Genomic DNA, 20292 nt, shown 5'->3' with positions numbered 1-20292 from the left:
GAATGGAGGTGGGGACTTAATCCCACCCTTCCCTCCTTCGTAGCGATAGAATTGTGGCTTTAAAAAAAAGCTGTACGCATACAGCTCTGGTTTTTGTGTTTGGGGCAGGAAATCTCATGCACAGCACCTGTTAGCACATACAACTTTCCATCCAGCTCAGGCACATGGAAACCTCTTCCAAAGGCATATGGCCCCTGCTTAATCAGAATGTTTGTTTATTAAACTGCGAGTTATTTTACCGTTAGGTCTGCAGAGTCTCACACCCATTTTCAATGTGCACCTCTATGACTGGAAAGTCCAGGAAAGCAGAAAGAGGGTATTAGGCAGCATAGATATGTTTTGGGGTATGAATAAGCAAGAGAGTATCTTTATTTAAGCTTTACAAGTTTTTCCTAATATTAAATTTACTTTTTTCCCCACATTAAATAATAATCAGCATAAGAACTCTGATTTGGCCAAAGTTGGTCAGTTAGCTCATTCCACTGGTTTCAATAGGACTTAGTCACTAACTTTAGCTGGATTTAGGCTTTGGGAAGACCACTCAGTAGTGGTGCACATGCTTTGCATTCAGAAAATTCCAGGTTCATTCCCTGTTTTTTGGTTAAATGGATCTCCAAAATCAAAGCTGGGGTGGAAATCTGCCTGAGACCTTGGAGAGCTTCTACCAGTGAGAAGCAGTAGTGAGCTAGGGTGACCAATGGTCTCACAGTATGTTGAGAACCTCTCTTGGAAGGGGCCATACCTCCCAACCTGGGAGTTGCTGCCTGACAGGTCGATAACGCTGAGCTAGATGGACCAACGCTCTGATTCTGTATAAAAGACATCACTGTTTTCCTTCCTTATTTCTCTGCTCCTCCCCTACTATACTGCAACTTTTATACCTATTGCCTTTTCAGTCTACTCTGTTTAACCATTTCATAATAAGATCAGGATACAGTATAGGAAATAGTCATGTCCTATGCAAATCATCATCATAATACAAGGGATTATTTGAATTTTTCCACAAGGAAAAACACTCAAACTACTGTTAAGTGTGCCAAATTGTATACTTAATCTTTATAGGTCTGAACCAGAACAACTTCAACTATAGCTGAATCCAAACCAGATAATGTAACAACTTGATTGTCTGGTTCCAAATGCAGGACCAAATGTTTGTTCTGCTGCTGTGGGTGGATATATAAATCATGGATGCCACCATAGAATGATTTGATCCATTTATTTGATCCTATCAAACAAACACAGAAGCAAACATTGGTCTTCAAGACTAGCATGTGACTTGAAGGTGGGATTTTAATAACAGATACTTGCAAAGCAAAAATACAAAATCTATTTTGTAGCCTTTGAAGATCAGAACTAAAAAATAGCAAGTTATTAATACTAGTAGCTATCAGAACAGGAAATCATACCTTTAACTTACATAATTCTGCTGATTTCTAAGAATCAAACCAAGCTACATGATCAACAGAATAATGTGACAGAACTGTTGATGGGGTATGTATCACTTCAGAATGCAAGTAAAAAATGTACATGTTTGAATTCTCACCCATATTTTTTGAAAAAAACTGTTAACCTATCCATTGCTCTTTGAATTATATCAAACTGTCATACTTAGAGCAGACACATGGAAATAAACTGATTTAAGTTAGTTAGCCAATTGATGTCAATGGGTCTGCTCTAAGTATGACTTAATTAGATCTGTGTGCGTAACAAACACATAATAGTCCACTTGCAGTCCAAATGGTACATGTCAGCAAAAGTTATATCACACTTTCATGGAGTGCTCCAGCACTTACATCTGATACCCCACTTTCTATGAATCCCTTGAAAGTGCAAGTAGGAAATTAAACCTACAAGATGTTGGAGATATTTCACACTTCACACATTCAAATAACCTGCAGTGCCTTTCAGAATGGCTGTTTGCTTATACTGAACTCTTCAAGAGGCTAGACCTCATTAATAATGAAACAATTGGATGATTAGTTCTTAGGATAAGAGTGCCAATCACATGGACAATCTTTTGGAGTAGTAAATTTGAGAGACACTGAACTGAGCAATGTTTACACAGAAGGAAGTTACACTGTAGTCAGTGAAGCTTACTCCCATGTAAGTGTGCATAAGACTGTGGCCTACTGCTTACTTTTAAGGAAACATGCATAGGATTACACTGTCAATGAACCAAGTTGCAGGATTGGCTCCCTGCCTGGCACTAACTATTATATTGTGCAAGGAAGATATTTTAATGTGTCCTTTCCCAGTTATTTTCTACAATACAGCTTTTACATCACTGAATGTAGAATGGCTCTCTCCATGGTATCATATATATATAATCTCAAATAAAATGTGGTGCTCTAGCATGAATTGTTGGGAAAAAAAGGCCCTGGGTATCACCAGCTAATAAGGAAAATGTGGTTAACACATTTATATTGCTGTATTTATTTATTTATTTATTTGAATTATTCACACTTTTAAGAAGGATTTATGAGTATTTATACTGAATATGTATGCCCACTAATTCCATTTCATAATGAAGATACAAATAAACTTTGTTTTTCTCACAAAAAATCATGCGTCTTTACTGTGGTTTAAAAATGCCTCTTTCCAAGCAAACACAGCGGCTTCAAACTGTGCACCAGGGAAACCAAGTATATCTCCCATGAGAATCCTTATAAGCCCCAACAAAGGAGGCTACAATGTATATACCTGCATAATATACATCTCTTGACCTGCAACCTTCCAATCAGCTATTACTGGTGATGGGTCTACCCTGCCTCTACAGTGGGGCCCCATCTACGTTATACATTTAAAGCAGTACTATACCTCTTTAAACAGTCATGGCTTCCTGCAAAGAATGTTGGGAACAATAGTTTGTTAAAGGTGCCAAGAGTTGTTAGGAGACCCCCTCACAGAACTACAGTTTTCAGAGTAGTTTAACAATCAAACCATCTCCTCAGAGAACTCTCAAAATTGTAGCTGTGTGGAGCCTTGGTTTCTTTGCAGCAGCTAATCATTCCCAAAACAGCAGAATGTCTATATGAGACACAGCTCTAGTTTGACTCCTAATTAGGAGGCAAACCACTTTATGAACCCACCTGGATGTTATAGCAGCAGATCCAACTTGAGTTCTGCCTATGGTCTGAAGGCACATGAGGCCAACTCCCTGCTGAAGCTAAGCAGGGTCAGGTCTGGTCAGTGCCTGGATGGGAGACCACCTGGGAACCATATGCAAGCCACCTTGGGTTTCTATCATGAAAAGAAAGGCGGAGTATAAATGTAATAAATAAATAAATAATCTCTGTAAAGCATAGCACTGGTGGACAGGACGATGCTCAATCTGGTTACTAGTTCCTTATCTGCTTGAAAGTTCAAAATACTAAAAGAGAAGGAAAGTATACAGCTGCCTGAACTCCAAAGTAAAGTTTGTATGTCCCTGAACCCCAAAATATATGTTGGGATACCCCCCCTATCATATATCTCCATGATCAGAAGAATCTCCCCTTCAAGCACACTAAAGCTATTGAATCAAAATTATCAGGCCTGCGGAATGCTTATAAGTGCACGATGTCTTATAATCATAAAAGATAGGTAACTGGGGTGTCCACCACAAAATCCCTTGTGGGCCAAGACAAATGCTACACCCAAGCAAAGGGGATAGTGTCCTCTGTGAGATCCCACCTCACCTGGAGCTTCTTGTGGGCACACAGCATGGATATAGGCATCTATGCTCAACCAAAACAGCCAAAACAAGTAGGAAAAAAATAACTAACTGGGGTGCCCACCCCAAAATGTGCTGTGGATCACAACAAATCATACAGCCAAGCAAAGGGAAAAGTGTCCTTTACATGATCCTACTGCATGCCACCTGGCCTGAAGCTTCTTGTGGGCACACAGCATGGATAGGGCATCTATGCACAATCCAAATAGCCAAAACAAAAAATAAGGACCTGGAGGTGTCCACCCCAAAATCTGCTGCAGACCAGGCCAATCCTACATCTGAGCAAATAATGATCTGTGGGAAGCAAAAGAAGTTAAAATCCATCTGGATCCTTAACGGGCAACAACTTGAGCAGGTGCATACCTTTAAATACCTGGGCCTGTGTTTCAGCAATAACCTCTCGTGGAAGCATAGAGGTCACCAAATTATCGTGCGCCAGAGTCAGTGGCCAAGTCAGGAGGTTTTTCTATTCCCGAGGCGGTCAACTAATTAACCCAATGCTTAAAATCTTTGTGGCAAAAATTGTGGCAAAAATCTTATACGGGGCAGAGTTGTGGGGGAACTCAGCTAAACACCTACTTGAAGTCCTTCAAAACATATTCATGAGGCAGATCCTGGGGCTCCCTCAAGGTGTCCCTTCGGCCCACTTAAGAGCAGAGCTCGGCCTCCCTTCCCTGTCAGCAAAAATAGATCTTGCATATCTTAGATATTGGCGAAGGATATCTAATATAGAAGATTGTTCCCTCGTCAAACTCTGCTATGATGAACAACGACGGATTGGGGGTTGGGCCCAAGGGTGCCAAGAAATACTAAAAACTTACAGTCTCACCCCAGGAGAGTATCTAAGCCTCAACCACCTCAAGCTCCGTAATTGGGTTTTTGATCATGACGCAAACCAAGATCAGGCAACAATCGTTGCAGCGCCCTTCTCCCCTTGGTTCCCTCTATTTAAACCTAACCATGCCAAACCACAATATTTTGACGTATTAACACATCCCTCCCTACGAAGATCGTTTACTGAACTCAGATTTCAAACGATGGCCTCAGCTTATCTTGACGGGAGATATCTGGGAATCCCGATTAAGGAGCGCAGATGTGTTTTTGGCTGTAAGCAGATAGAGGATATTGTTCATTATCTTCTTTTCTGCCCCCTGTACAAAGACCCTAGAAAGAAATTTCTGACCACTTATATCTGCCCCCGCCGGAGGGTAGCCCCCGATGCCCTGGTGGTAGAGCTACTGGCTGACAATTATAAACAGGTTACAATTGCAGTGGCTAATTTTGCCTTAGCTGCCAAAAAGCTAAGGGCAAGTTATATTAAATCTTTAACAGACACACGTCCGCTGTAATATTCTTCTAAATTTTATGGTGTTTTTTGTACTGTGCAAAGGCCTATGGCTAAATACAATAAAGTTGATGATGATGATTCATGTGCTTCAATGTGTGTTGAATGTGCTTTAAATGAATGGTGTGGATCTGCCCTAGGTATGCTGTGCATTCATTAGTGAATTGAAAAGATACTTTTTTAAACTAGGGAAGGGCTACAGCTCAATGGTAAGGCATATGTTTTGCATGCAAAGGTCCAACATTCAATCTCTGGAAAAGACTATTGCCTGGAATCCTGGAGAGCCAATGCTAGTCTGTGTCATCAGTACTGAGTAGGGTTGTCAGGTCAGAAACAACACAAAACCATAGGCAGGCCCTATAATGTCATAGGGTGGGCCCTAGTGATGTCACTAAGCATGATACATTAAGTATTAACCACAACTGCTTGGAGCATGTCATTCAAACAAAAAGAATTCTCTGACTGGAAATAGATAGCTAAGAAATCTTAGCTAAAAGAAGGTGTTCCCAGGTCCAGCTGAAGTGATGGGATCATTCCTTCTAAGCTCCTTAGGGAGCATGGGTAGGGAACATTTAATCTACCCTACTTGCTTCTGGCAAGAAGGGTTTAAGTGCCCTCAGGCCAGGCCAGGCACCAGAAAGCCATTGTAGAAAAAAGGGAGCTTTGTCTTGTGGAGGTTAGATGGGAGCACTCAGCAGAAAAGGTTGATGCCCCTGAAGGCTGCAATTCTAAACACGCTTATTAAAGAACTAAGCCCCACAGGACTCAAAAGGAATTACTTCTGAGTAGATATGTTTAGAACTGTGCTGTTGGCAAGATCATCTGCAAAGATATCCATATCAAAGCAGGATTGGCAGCCTCCTGCCTGGAATGCCCTGCCCCTGCCTTTTAAAGTGGCTGCTCCAAACTTTAAAGACTTAACCTTTCACTGCAGAGAGAGGTTTGAGAAATGAGTAAGAGTTAAGAAAGTTCTCCATCCTTTCCTGCCTATCCTATGGGCTGCTCTAAACACACTTTGACAGCCAATGCAATTCCAGTGAGTAATAACTGACAGAGAGAAAACACACATGGTTTGGTCTACCTTCACAGGCAGTAGCTTGGGAACCACAGCAATTGCAGCCACACTTCCCAGTATGCAAATTCTCTTTTACCACTATTGGGCAAGAATCAAATCATTATGCATCATCAATGGGTTTAAGAGGGTTGAGCTGAGTGCATGGAACCAATGTTTCTATGAGTATGAGGTCAGAAGTAAATGAAACGCAAATAGAAAAAGAAAAAGACAGTGATGATTTCCTAAATCCAATACCGTACCAACTACAACAAGATTCCTGAGTAAGTCAGAAAACTCAGCATCCCACAATCCTGGAAGCCAGTCGGCCAAGGTTACTGAAATCATCATGCAACACAACCTGACCTGGAGGTTGCAGTTAAAGCATGTGCCCTACCACTGAGCTAAAGTCCTTAATGTTTTAAAAAAGTATTTGTTAACATTGTTCTTTTCAATTCACTGCTGAACAAACAGCATACCTACAGCAGATCCACACCATGCATTTAAAGCACCCTCAACACACATTTGAAGCATATGAATCCCACCACAGAATTATGGGAACTGTAGGTGATGGGTGATGAGAACTATAAATGTGAGGGAGAAACTACACTTCCCAGTATTCTTTGGGGGAAGTCATGCCCTTTAAATGCACGTTGGATGTGCTTTAAATGTAAAGACATTTATAATGTAATCCATGTTTACTCAGACGCAAATCCCAATCAGTGGGGCTTACTCAAACAGAAGCATGCACAGGACTGCAACCTCAAGCGATAAGGAACTTCCCTCACCCAACCCAAAATTCAGAATCATGCCACTTTAAGCTGTTTTGCGACTGTTTTATACTTGTTTTTATGATTATTGGATTTTAAATGGATTTATTTTTTGTAATGAGCTGCCTAACCAAACCAAACCAAAAAGAATACACCAGGCATGAGGAACCTTAGACCTTCAAAAGATGATTCTGATCCTGGATCCTGGGGAGTTGTAATTCAGAACCATCCAAGAAGGCCTCAAAAAAAAGAAAAAAGAAAAAAAAGGCAAAGCCCCCCCTTTACAAAAAATTAAGTTAAAGCACATAACGTTGCCAGAGGTAAACTTGGCAGAGTCAAAAGCACAAAGCTATAAAAGGAATTTATACACCTGATCTTTCTACAATGAACACACAAAACTACTTTAAAAAACAACCACCAAGAAATACTTAAAACCCTCATATTTGTAGAATGGACAAAGATAATGAAAGAATGAAATTAACTTACCAGCAACCTCCACTGTAGTGGAGAGCTAGAGAGAGCCCAAACATCCCTTTATCCAACAAAGTCACAAGACCTCTCCTCCAAAACACACACACCTGTCCTCTGTGCACACACAGCACCAAACTTCCTGCTGTTGTCTAGGCCAATCAGAAGCTGTAACTATAGCAGGGTTGAAGAACCTTTGCCCTTCATATGTTGCTGAACCACAGCTCCCATCAGCCCCAACAAGCATGGCCAATGGCTAAAGATGATGACAGCTGAAGTTCAGCAACATCTGTAGGGTCAAAAAATAAAACTGTGTATCCCTAGGGGGATATATTTATTGTTAGCCAGCCAGCCAGCCAGCCAGCCAAACACCACTAAGGGGGAAAAAAAGGCTCAGGTGTTAGACTAACTCCAATAATGAGTTAACATTTCTGATTTAAAATTTAAAAACTGTTATTTATAAATATACAGGTATTTGCACCCCTCTCCTTTCTGCCCATTTTTTGTAAAAGCCGTCTAATTTCAGTGCTCTGCCTCTGGAAAAGAATTATTGGAAGCCAATACATTTGAGAAACATGTTCCAACTGGGGCTGTGCTACTCCAGAAATTTAGAGATCATTAACCAATTTGAGCTCATTTGAAATGTGGTGTTGGAGGAGAGCTTTGCAGATACCATGGACTGCGAAAAAGACAACATTATAATTGGGTGTTAGAACAAATTAAACCAGAACTGTCACTAGAAGCTAAAATGATGAAACTGAGGTTATCATACTTTGGACACATCATGAGAAGACATGATTTACTAGAAAAGATAATAATGCTGGGAAAAACAGAAGGGAGTAGAAAAAGAGGAAGGCCAAACAAGAGGTGGATCAATTCCATAAAGCAAGCCACAGACCTGAACTTACAAGATCTGAACAGGGTGGTTCAGGACAGATGCTCTTGGAGGTCGCTGATTCATAGGGTCGCCGTAAGTCGCAGTCGACTTGGAGGCACATAAAAACCACCACCACCACCCATTTGAGCAGTGTAAACATATGAAAGCAGGAAACTGGACACAACATGGCAATCGGGCTTAATTTGATGGACTGTAACAGTGAATTGTACTCAAGATGGCTTATCATTAACAGACTAAATACATGCACATTTCATTGTGAGTAGCAGAACTGACAAACCGGGATCATGTACGTTTTCCACTGGGCGTTTACTCAAAGGCATTCAATGCTGCCTGAATATATTCTTGTGGTGGAATGTTTTTTAAAAAAGGTAATTTTTCTTCTTAAGCACCCCTCCTCCTATCCTGTAAACATGGCACTTTGTGTTTATTTAAGCATAAAAACACCGTGGTGTCACTGGAGTGGCTAGGAGGGTGGCAGTTTATTTCTGCATTGCATTGGTAACCCTGGTGCATGACTTGAACCTTATACTAAGTCGTTCATGTGGTCTATTTTGCAAGCTAAGATTTAAAAATGAAAATAGACTAAAAGTGGACACCCTACACAAAACCTTGCTGCTGCTGCTGCTGCTGCTGCTAACTGCATAAGAAAGGCAGATGGGGGAAGGGCAGGTGGGGATTTTTGTTGTTTTGTTCAAGTAATTACATAGTTTGGTCTTTAAGAATTGCATGGAGAAATCATGCTGCCAGCACTGGGTGATTAATTAAGTTGATTTAATTTGAACAAATACACTTGAAAGAAGTATGATGGTGAAGCACATTAGCAAGCTGACAAAAGCCTTCCAGTTAAGTACCCCCTATTTACTATTCCTTTGTTAAAGAACAGTGCCCCCAAAATAGCAACATTTGTGTGGTTAGAGTGTTGGACTATGACCCAGGAGATCAGGGTTCAAATCCTCACTCAGCTTTGAAGCTCACTGAGTGACTTTTGGCCAGTCCCTGCCTCTCAGCCTAACCTGCCTCAAAGGGTTGTTGTGAGGATAAAAGGAGGAGGGAGGAGAACCAGGTATGCCACCTGATACTCCTTGAGAGAAAAAGTGGGTCATAAATATAATAATTTTAAAAAATATAGTGCAATCCTATGCTCAGAAGTAAGTCCCACCAACTTTGGGGAATGGCTGCAGCTCAATGGTAGTGCATCTACTTTGCCTGTCCCAGGTTCAATTCTCAGCATCTCCAGGTAGAGCTGGGAGACACCACTGTCTGAAACCCTGGAGAGCTGCTGCCTATCAGTGTAGGCAATACTGAGCAAGGTGGACCAATGGTCTGACTCAGCAAAGTGAAGGGGCTGTAGTTCAGTGGTAAGAGCATCTGCCTCACGTATATGTTTGAAATAACTCCCACTGATTTTTTCAGAAGGCAGCAAAAATCACTTTGGAGTAAAATAATTTAGTATTAGCCTATGAGAGGCCACTATCCTATAGGAGGTCATTCACAGGTCACTGTGGATCACTGTTTCACTCCCCAACCATGATAGTCATTATTTGCAGTGTATTACTACTTAACCTTTCCAATGAACCCTGTGAGCGATTGCTTTTTTCACGGTCCATGGTATGCGCAAAGCTCTCCTCCAACACCACATTTCAAATGAGCTGATTTTTCTCTTATCCACTTTTTTCACTGTCCAACTTTCACATCAATACATAGAGATCGGGAATACCATGGTCTGAATGATCCTGACTTTGGTGTTCAGTGATACATCTTTGCATTTGAGGACCTTTTCTAGTTCTCTCATACTTACCTTCCCCAGTCCTAGCCTCCTTCTATTGACTATTATTTCTATTTTGGTTAATGACTGTGCCAAGGTATTGATAATCCTTGACAAGTTCAATGTCTTCACTGTCGACTTTAAAATTACATACATCTTCTGTTGTCACTACTTTCGTCTTTTTGATGTTCAGCTGGAGTCCTGTTTTTGTGCTGTCCTCTAACTTTCACTGTAAACCGCCCAGAGAGCTTCGGCTATGTTGCGGTATATAAGTACAATAAATAAATAAACATTCGTTTCAAATCATTACTGGTTTCTGCTAGTACTATGATATCATCTGCATATCTTAAATTATTGATATTTTCCCCTCCAATTTTCACATCTCCTTCTTCTTGGTCCAATCCCACTTTCCATATGATATCTTCTGCATATAAATTGAACAAATAGGGTGATAAAATACACCCGTCTCACACCCTTTCCGACTGGGAACCAATCAGTTTCTCCATATTCTGTCCTTACAGTAGACTCTTGTCCAGAGTATAGCTTGTGCATTAGAACAAACAGATGCTATGGCACCCCCATTTCTTTTAAAGCATTCCATAGTTTTTCATGATCTACACAATCAAAGGCTTTGCTGTAATCTATAAAGTAAAGGGTCATTTTCTTCTCAGATTCCTTGGTCCATTCCATTATCCAACGTATGTTTGCAATATGATCTTTGGTACCTCTTCCCTTTCTAAATCCAGCTTGGACATCTGGCAGAGCCTTTCTTGTAGAATCTTGAGCATTACTTTACTTGCATGGGATATTAAGGCAATTTGGACAGATTCAGTGTCAGTAACTTGTAGTAACTCTATTGGTATGCAATCTATGGCTGGTGATTTGTTTCTTCCAAGTATTTCAAGAGCAGCTTCCACCTTACATTCTAAAATTTCTGGTTCTTCATCATACGATTCCTCCATAAATGAATCTGTTATCCTTGCGTCTCTTTTATAGTTCTTCAGTGTATTGTTTCCATCTTCCTTTTATTTTAACTCGTTCAGTCAGTGTGTTCCTGTTGATTATTCAACATCCCTACTCTTGCTTGGTTAAAATTTCCTTTTAATTTCTCTAACCTTTTGGAATAGGGCTCTTTGTTCTCCCTTTTTTATTATCCTCTTCTATTTCTATACAATAACCATTGTAATAGTTTTCTATGTCCCTATGTACTAGTTGCTGTATTACTGTATTTAGGATTCTAACCATGTTTCTCTCTCCTTTTGCTTTCCTTCTATCTTTAACCATTTTAAGAGTTTCATCAGTCATCCACTGTGGTCTTTCTTTTTAACTAGAAGTATTGCCTTTTGGCATTCTTTCCTAATAGTGTCTCTGACTTCAATCTATAGTTCTTCTGGTTCTGTATCAACTACGTTTAAAGCTTCAAAACTGTTCCTTATTTGATCTTTATGTGCTTCTGGGATGTTATTTAAATTGTATTTTGGCATTATGATTGCTTAGTTCTTCTTCTTTAGCTTTACTCTGATTGTTGATATGACCAGTTCATTATCTGTACCACAGTCTGCTCCTGGTCTTGCTTTCACAGAAAGTATGGAACTTTGCCATCTTCTGCTACCAATTATATAATCAATTTGATTCCTATATTGACCATTTGGTGATGTCCACATATACAATCGTCTTTTCAGTTGCTCAAAAAATGTGTTTGCAAGAAACAAATTACTGGCTTCACAGAATTCAGTAAGAAATTCTCCTGCTTCATTTCTATATCCTAAGCCTCATTTCCCCACAATTTCTAGTTCTTTTCTGTTCCCTACTTTTGCATTCCAGTCCCCCATGATTATCAGCACCTCTTGTTTTGGTGTGTGATCGATTTCTTCCTGTACCTCTGTGTAAAACCTCTCCAATTCCTTTTCTTCTGTGTTGCCATTGGAGCGAAGATTTGGATGATGGTTATGTTAATAGGTTTCCCATTAAATCTCACTGATATCACTTGCTCACCTAGTTGCTTTTGTAATATCATTTTTCACTATTAAAACCCCGTTTCTTCTTAATTTATCATTTCCTATATAAAATATTTTGCAGTTGCCTGACTGAAAATGTCCCATTCCCATCCATTTTAATTCACTCACGCCAAGTATTGTAATGTTGATACGTTCTATTTCTTGCTTGACAATGTCTAACTTTCCCTGGTTCATGCTTCTCACGCTCCATGTTCCTATTGTGTACATCGTACAACTCCAGACTCTCCTTTCATATCTGTGCTCATTAGCCTCCAGGCTTCCATTTGGCTTTGACCCAGTCATAGCACTACTCATACTTGTCCTTTGTTCTTCCCCAGTAGCTCGATGAGTGCCTTCTGACCTGGGGGTCTCATCTTCCAGCACTATCTCGTGTTGCATTTTGGATACTCTGTTCATGGGGTTTTCATGGTAAGAGGTATTCAGAGGTGGTTTCTCATTGCCTTCCTCTGAGTTTGGATGCATCTTAGTCTGGTGTCTCAGCTTTGACCATTCCACCATGGGTGACCATGCTAGTAGTCTAGCCTCTTGGTCTAGACTCCTGATGGCATTGCTCTCAGCTTCTTCAACACTCTCAACCCCCCTCACCATGTTAATCCCCTCACCTACAAAATAAGTGACACCTAGGTAAGCCCTGCTTTATTGTTTTAAAAATAGGATTGGAGGGGAAAAGATTTACAACACAAACACAATTTTGTTTTGCTTTCTTTGCCATGTTCACTCAAAATCCCATTGATTTACAACACATTCCTAACCATGTCTACTCACTTTTGACATAAGAATTCATTACTGAATTCAGTGGGGCTTACTCCCCGTATGGTGAATTAGCATTGCAGCTTTACTTCCAGAAAAGCAAGCATAGGATTAAAGCTTCATATTGGGAAGGTTTTCAAAACAGGCTATGCATCAGACAAACTGCCCTCTTCAATATCCCAGGAAAATTTAAATTGTTTTGACTTCTCATAAATAGAAAAGTATAACACACTGTAATCACAAGCTGCATGTACACTTCTTTTACATTTCTGTTCAAAAATTATTTGAAAGATAAAATGTACAAAATGCTATTTTTGTAAGTAATTTTAAAAACCCTGCAGGTACACTTTTAATATAATCATAACTGAAATTGTTTACAGTAAACAATTGCCTACCAAGATCCTGCTGTGATTTTTTATTCTTCATGTCATGCACATATAGAGAAAGGGATTTTTTCTACTTCTGAAAGCTATACACTTATTCAGTTTGTGAGATTTTCAGACAAGTGGGAAAAGGCAACAGTTTTCTGGACTTGCAGTGGGTTCTAGCTATTGCCTGGAGGTCAACAAATCCCTTGTCAATCACGACTGTGACTTCACATTTTGGCTACAAGCTTCAATAGAGGATTTTAAGGCTTGTTTTCACCGCTGAGCAGGTGGTTGGAGTCGATGGCCTTATAGACCCCTTGCAACTCTATGATTCTATGAATATTCTATGTTAGCTCCAGATAGGTCTTTCCAAAAGCATACCACAGTGAAACATGCCACATGTAGTAAATGTGTAATCAATGCTTTATTTTGCAGATATGAATCATCATCTATGAACAAATTTAGGATAGCCAATTGTGGAGTAGCATGAATTTGTTATATTTTTTCCTGGAATAAGTTGGTCCAAAATATTTGTACTCTGGTGTATTCTCACTACAGATGTAAATACGTACCCATCATATTACAGCCCCTCCAACAATTTGACAATAATTTTTGTGGGGTCAAGTGCCACCTGTACATTATTTTTAGGAAAAGTTCCTTATTTCTAACTGAAATTGACCTACATGAGGATTTACCCATCCTCCAATCCCCTGCATCTATTTCTATCTGTAATTCATATTCCCAGTATGTTTTCAAACTTTCTGTCAAGTTGCAGGATATGTTTATTATTTTATGTATTGCCAAGGTTAACAGTTATGAGTCATCCTCTGTGGACATCACTAATTCCTCAAAGCAAGTCAATCTTCTTGTTGCGTTCTTACTCCCCTAGTCATTAAAAAAGTTTTTAATTTTCTCCACAGTAGCCATGGAACAGCTGCACTTATTGACAGTTTGTTTCCAAGCCCAATTCAAGGTGCTCACATTAGTTTTTAAAGCCCTACATGACTTGGGCCACAAATAACTGAAAGACTTCCTCCTTCCCTACAGATCCTCTAGGGGTATTGAGATCAGCAGAAGTAATTCTGCCACCCTCAAAGGTTTGGGGGCACAGCCTAGGAGAGGGCATTCTCTGTGGCAGCCCTAAGTTGTGGAACTCCCTTCCCACAGAGGCACATCTGGCAACTTCACTGTACAGTTTTCAGCAAATGCTGAAGACATACCTCTTCACCCTGGCCTTTAACAACCAAGATGTATAGTTTTAGGACCGACCCTATTTTCTCTGATGTGATTTTAGGTTGTTTAACTTGTTTTTAATGATGTATTTTAAAAGTGTTGGAGGGAAGGGGCAAAAGGGAGGTGATGGAAGGGAGGAGGGAAGGGCAGGTTTGAACATTTGCAAGCTTATGGGGTTCAATGGGATTTACTCCTCTGCAATCATGCTTAGGATAGGAACCCCTCTGCCCAGTGCCCACCCACCCAATCTCCTCCCCCAGGTCAGTTTCATCTATCCTAAGCATGATTGCACAGGAGTAAATCCCACTGAATTCAAAAAGCATGCAAATGATCAAACCTGCCCTCCCCTCCCCCTTGCCCCTTACTTTGCCCCTCCCTCCCCCTCCTTCTTCCAATTCGCTCCTTCCCCCTCCTCTCTCTTGTAATTTTTACTTATCTTAAGCATGTTTGCATGGGAGTAAATCCCATTGAACCCAATAAGCATACAAATGATCACACTTGCCCTCCCCTTTTCCTTCCTCCCATCACCTCTTTTGCCCCTTCCCTCCCCCTTCCTTCATGCCTCCCCTCCTCTTCCAATCTCCTCCTTCCCCCTCCCCCTCCTTCCCCTCTCCCCTCCCCTCCTCCTCCCTTCTTCCTCCCCACCCCTCTTCCTTCTTTCTCCTCCCCCTGCCCACTCCAACCGTCCCTCCCCGCCATGGTCAGTTTTACCTAACCTAAGAATGATTGCACAGTAGTAAATCCCACTGAACTCAATAAACATGCAAATGAGCAGATCTGCCTTTTACCTCCCCCTCTTCTATCTCCTCCTTCTCCCTTCTTCCCCCCTCCCCCTTCTCCCTCCTCCCCTGCCGACACCAGCCCTCCCTCTTCTCCTCCTCCCCCGTGGTCAGTTTCACCTATCCTAAGAATGATTGCACGGGAGTAAATCCCAATGAACCCAATAAGCATGGAAATGATCAAACCTGCCTCCTCCTGCCTCCTCCCATCGCCCTCTTCCCTTCCTCCCCCCCCCATGGTCAGTTTCACCTCTCCTAAGCATGATTGCAGGGGAGTAAATCCCACTGATCCCATGTTAATGCACCCAAAATAAAAATAGAACATAACCTCCAGTTTGAAACACAAAAGGCTGTCTTCACCATCATATGACATTGACCGATACAAAGGCTTTGAAATTAAGAAAAGTAAATTTGACACAGATTTCTAGGATGAATAATGAGAGAAATATAAGTTATAGGTTATATTCTCTGTAGAAATTATTAACACAAGAAAGAAGCAAAGTGAGAAGAACACTAACAAACATACAAAAATGTAATTCTCCAACTTTGGAAATGGCAGGTGTCGCCACCACTTACCGTATGCTCAGAGCCACATTACCAAATTTTTCCAAGCTACACAGGAAGTGGATCAGAGTGTGAAAGACCAACCCAAATTGTGTTTGCCTTTTACAGACTGCATATATACACTTTGTACTTCTAGAGTTTCAGAGTTCCATGTTTTCAGCTATCATGTCACCTAAATGATCATCTCTATTAAGACAAACACAGCAGATTTCTGGTGTAATTTTCTCTCTCATCTCTAGTTTTATACTGAACTGACTAATTCCTGTATTGGGGCTAACAGAAGATAGTTCAGTCTTTGTCAAAGTGGCTGGCAAAGTGCATGCTAGATCTGAAATGAAATAGCCAATCCAGTTTCTCATGTATGCCCCATGACTCACAACCAGTATGTTGGCATCAAGCACTTCAGCAGCTCTATCAGAATGAAATTCCAGTCCGCTGTGGTGGTTTGTCAGTGAGGTGGTAGAACTTCCATTTGCCATTTCTGTGCCACTTCCTTCGGTCTTTGTGGTAACTTTCTTTTCTGGACATGCTTCTTGGGCAACACAACAGCAAAGATATTCAAAAAAATCCTTGACACGTGCTTTTACCTACAGCAAGATAGAAGGACAGAGCAAAGTGGTTGCAAAGTTATTTCAAAAACCCTTTATGCAATGCAGGGGCATTGTTAGGTTCTTTTATGCTGGGCCCTGTATCCGCTGTCCCTTCCCTGCCATCTTTTCATTTTAAAGGTGGCTGGATGCACTCAGGGATGCCAGAAGGATTTCCTGGGCCTGATACTCTGTATGTGGATTCCCCCCCCCTCACAATTCCCTCCCCCTCTGCAATCTATTGGCAAGAAGTGCTGCTTATGTACATATATCAGTTTTGCCTAGCCTATCACACAGGGCTGTTGCAAAGGTCCCAGGCCTGAAGGCACATAAGGGCAGCTCCCTGCTGAAGCTAAGCAGGGTCAGGTCTGGTCAGTGCCTTGATGGGAGACCGCCTGGGGACCATATGCAAGTCGCCTTGGGTTTCTAGCATGAAAAGGAAGGTGGGGTAGAAATGCAACAAATAAATAAATAATAAACAAAGATAAAAAGAGGAAAGAGGAGAATAATGTATACAACATTGAGCTCCTGGGAGAGAAAGCAAGATACAAATACACATTGTTGTTAAGAATGTAAGAGCCTGCTGGATCAGGCCAGTGGCCCACCTAGTACAGCATCCTGCTCCTACCGTGGGCAACCAACTGTGGAGACAGAGCATAGCCATTCTGACTAGTAATGTTCATTGAATTTGTCTTAAACCTCTTTTACAGCTGTCCAAGTTGACGGTCATCACTGCCTCCTCTGGGAGAAGAAAGTTCCATAGCTTAACTATGCACTGGGTGAAGAAGTACATTCTTGTATCTATCCTTAATCTTCCAATATTCAGATTCATTGGATGTCCATGAGTTCTAGTGTTATGAGAGAGAGGGAAAAACCTCTCTGACCACTCTTTGTACACCATGCAGTTTCTAAACTTCTACCATGAGACCTTTTACCTGCCTTTTCTCTAAAGTAAAAAGCCTCAAATGCTGCAGTCTTTCCACACAAGAGAGTTGTTCCCTCCACTTGATCATCTTGGTTGCCCATTTTTGAACCTTTTCCAACTCTACAATTTCCTTTTTGAGATGAGGCAACCAGAACTGTACAGAGTATTCCAATTGCTACAGATTTCTGTAACAGCATTGTGATATCAGCAGTTTTATTTTCAGTAATGATCCCTAGCATGGGATTTACTTTCTTCACAGCTGCTGCACACTGGGTCAACATCTTCAATCAGCTGAAAAGCTGCTCTGACACCATTTCAATTTTAAACACCAGCAGTCTAGTTCCATCCTGGTTCACGTGAAGCCCATCCCTCTTCCATAGGCCCGGCTTATCCCAAAATGTTCCCCAATGTCTTACAAATCCAAACCCTCCTCCTGACACCACCATCTTATCCACACATTGATGAGCTATCCCTGTCTAGCTGGCCCTGCATGTGGAACCGGTTGCATTTCAGAGAAAGCTATGTTAGAGGTCCTGGCTTTCAGCATTCTACTTAGCAACCTAAACTTTGCTTCCAGGACCTCACAAATGCATTTCCCCATGTCATTGGTGCCAACATGCACAATGACCAATGACTCTTCCCAGATTTGATAGCTACGAAGCTATCTAGATGATGGGCAACATCTGCAACCTTCATCTCATGCAGGCAAATTTGCCTGTGGTCTGCATACCCATCACACACCCCACTATCTATATTCTTAATGATCGAATAACCAGGATCTCTCCACCCTGCCAGAGAAGTATCCTTGGCATGAGAGGTTATCTGCTCATCCCCCAAGGAATGGGTCCCTTCTAAGGGATCATTTCCCTCTTCCTCAGAGTGATGCTCTCCTTCCCCAAGGGTCTTCATTCTCCATGATAGCAGAAGGGCTATCATCCTGGGAGTGGGACACAGCTATAATGTTCCCAAAGGCCTCATCTATAACCCTCTCTGCCTCTCTCATCTTCTCCAGATCAATCACCTTGGTCTCAAGGAAACAAACTTGTTCCCAGAAAGCCAGGAGGTTATTGCACTTGGGGACACACCATGACTTCTATCTAACATATAGATAGTTGTACCCTGCTGGCTTCCTATCTACGTAATTGTTTTTGAAGTTTATTGAGTTAATTTATTGAAACATTGGATTTTATTTAGCTCCAGGCACAGATAGGCAGTGGAGTGCCCTGGCCTCCTCGTCCTGCTGTTGAACTCACTCTGCTGCCTAATTCAGCTTGATGCTTTGTCAGCTGGGGGCTCCCTCTAGCTCATAGTCTTATACTTTTTACTCTAAATAGATGCTGTTTCACAACTTTGATGTCTTAGCTATCAACTCTCAGTCTAGCCCGTTGTCTAGCCTCTTAGTCACACAGCTGTTGTGAAGACAAAAAGGGGGATGGGGAGATAATGTGCACTGTTCGGAGTACACTGGCTAATCCCCACTTTGGTTCATTTAGAGCTGAAGGCATTGCAAAGCCCTGGAATATTTTGGTCTACATTTCCCCACACCCCGTCTCCTGACTCATTGTGCTTTCCTGAGTGCTGTGAAATGAGGACAAGAAGCAAGGGCCACCTTTTGCAGTTCCAGAGGAATGTGCAGACCCTGAATTAAGTGTTCTCATTTCTTGCCTTGCAGAACAATCCCATTGTTTAATATAGTGTCAGAAGAGCAGACCTAGGTCTTTCTCAGAGTGACAGCAAGAAATATATTCACAGCATCAAATCATCTCATATGCAAACCACTCCTTTTCACCTTGACCTGTAAAAGTGTATTTAAAAGCAGGGTTTGAGATGTAATATGGCAATCTGAGCTCCAATGTGTAACAACACTCTCAAGGAACACAGCACAGGACTTCAGGCCACAAGTTGGGAAGGGAATCTGTGTCTCAGCTGAAACCCTGAGGCCTGCTTTTTGGTCACATCACTGCAGCTGTATTCCACTGCCCACTCCCTTGGGCCTCGGACAGGTAATTTCTCCTGCCTGTTGTTTCTTATAGCAGCAGGGGTATTTTATCCCTTTAGCTAAGAGTTATTAATGATTGGGATATTAATAATTAATGCTGCCACATATCCAATAATTTTGCATCTCTATTCTTCACTTTTCTATCAAAAAAAGAAAGCTTTGCTTTAGCCGGTTTGGATCTATACTCTTGGGCTATACACACATTATTTAGACATATTTCAGGGTAAAATGCCCAATTTAACTCTAGCAAAAGATCCCCCTCCTCTCTATGAGGTGAGTTTAAAGGGATATATGGGTGGCAGGTTCACATGAGAATTCCCAATAAACACATGTGTAGCACCACAGCTTTGAGCTTCTGGGAGGAAAAGCAAGATACAAATATACAACAACAAGCAAAAAATACTCTAAGCACGTGCAGTTTCACAACTCTCAGAAAAACACACACATTTTGCCAACCTTAATAAACAAAAAAGCATCCTTGTGTTAAGTGCAGTCTATAGGAATTTTTAACGTGCTGCAGCTGTAAGGCAACTGTATTTACTGATTCATTTTCTATTTTCGTTTTATGATGATGATATATTAATAAATAACAGCTCAGTGATGACAAGCAGACTAGCAGAGGCTGCATGCAGGGAGCAAGGATGGGCACTGCAACATCACATTTTCTTCTCAGTAGAAAGGAAGTCTCATTTATTCCTAGAGCATTACTTCCAAGTAAAACATACCAAAATGAGACAATTGTGTTTTTTACTGTGCATGCAGCACATATGGGGAGTGAATGAAATAATGTTGACATGGAGGAAAGACATACCCTGGGATTGTCCTTCATCCAGTATCAGGCTAGCAGCAGCAACAACAATGAGCTTCTCCTGCTTTTTGTGCTGCTCTGGGAGAAGCTCAAATAGAGGTGATCAACATTCCTTCTACAGTGATTAAATCTCCTTAGCAATAGCAGCTTCTCTGTATCTGCAGTCTTAGAATGTTGCCTTCGCATCTCACTTTACAACTTTTTTGTAATGTCCAACTGACTTTTTTTTTTTTTAAAAGGAAGTTAAGAGTC

At 41.2% G+C, this 20292-nt stretch overlaps 1 protein-coding gene across 2 annotated transcripts in view; it reads right to left on the bottom strand.

Annotated features, from left to right (window-relative positions):
* TIGAR (TP53 induced glycolysis regulatory phosphatase) overlaps nt 1–20292 on the bottom strand; it is a 101893-nt gene that overhangs the window by 21384 nt on the left and 60217 nt on the right. The window contains exon 6 of one of the 2 annotated variants that reach the window (XM_061582597.1): nt 16099–16308. In XM_061582597.1, coding sequence (XP_061438581.1) covers nt 16099–16308 — 210 coding nt within the window. Of the gene's footprint in view, nt 1–15396; nt 16309–20292 lie in introns of those variants that run through there. The other variant, XM_061582596.1, reaches the window with a different exon arrangement.

The sequence above is a fragment of the Rhineura floridana genome, chromosome 8, assembly GCF_030035675.1.
Source record: "Rhineura floridana isolate rRhiFlo1 chromosome 8, rRhiFlo1.hap2, whole genome shotgun sequence".
Taxonomy (NCBI): Eukaryota; Metazoa; Chordata; class Lepidosauria; order Squamata; family Rhineuridae; genus Rhineura; species Rhineura floridana.
This window is presented reverse-complemented; position numbering and strand designations above follow the sequence as displayed.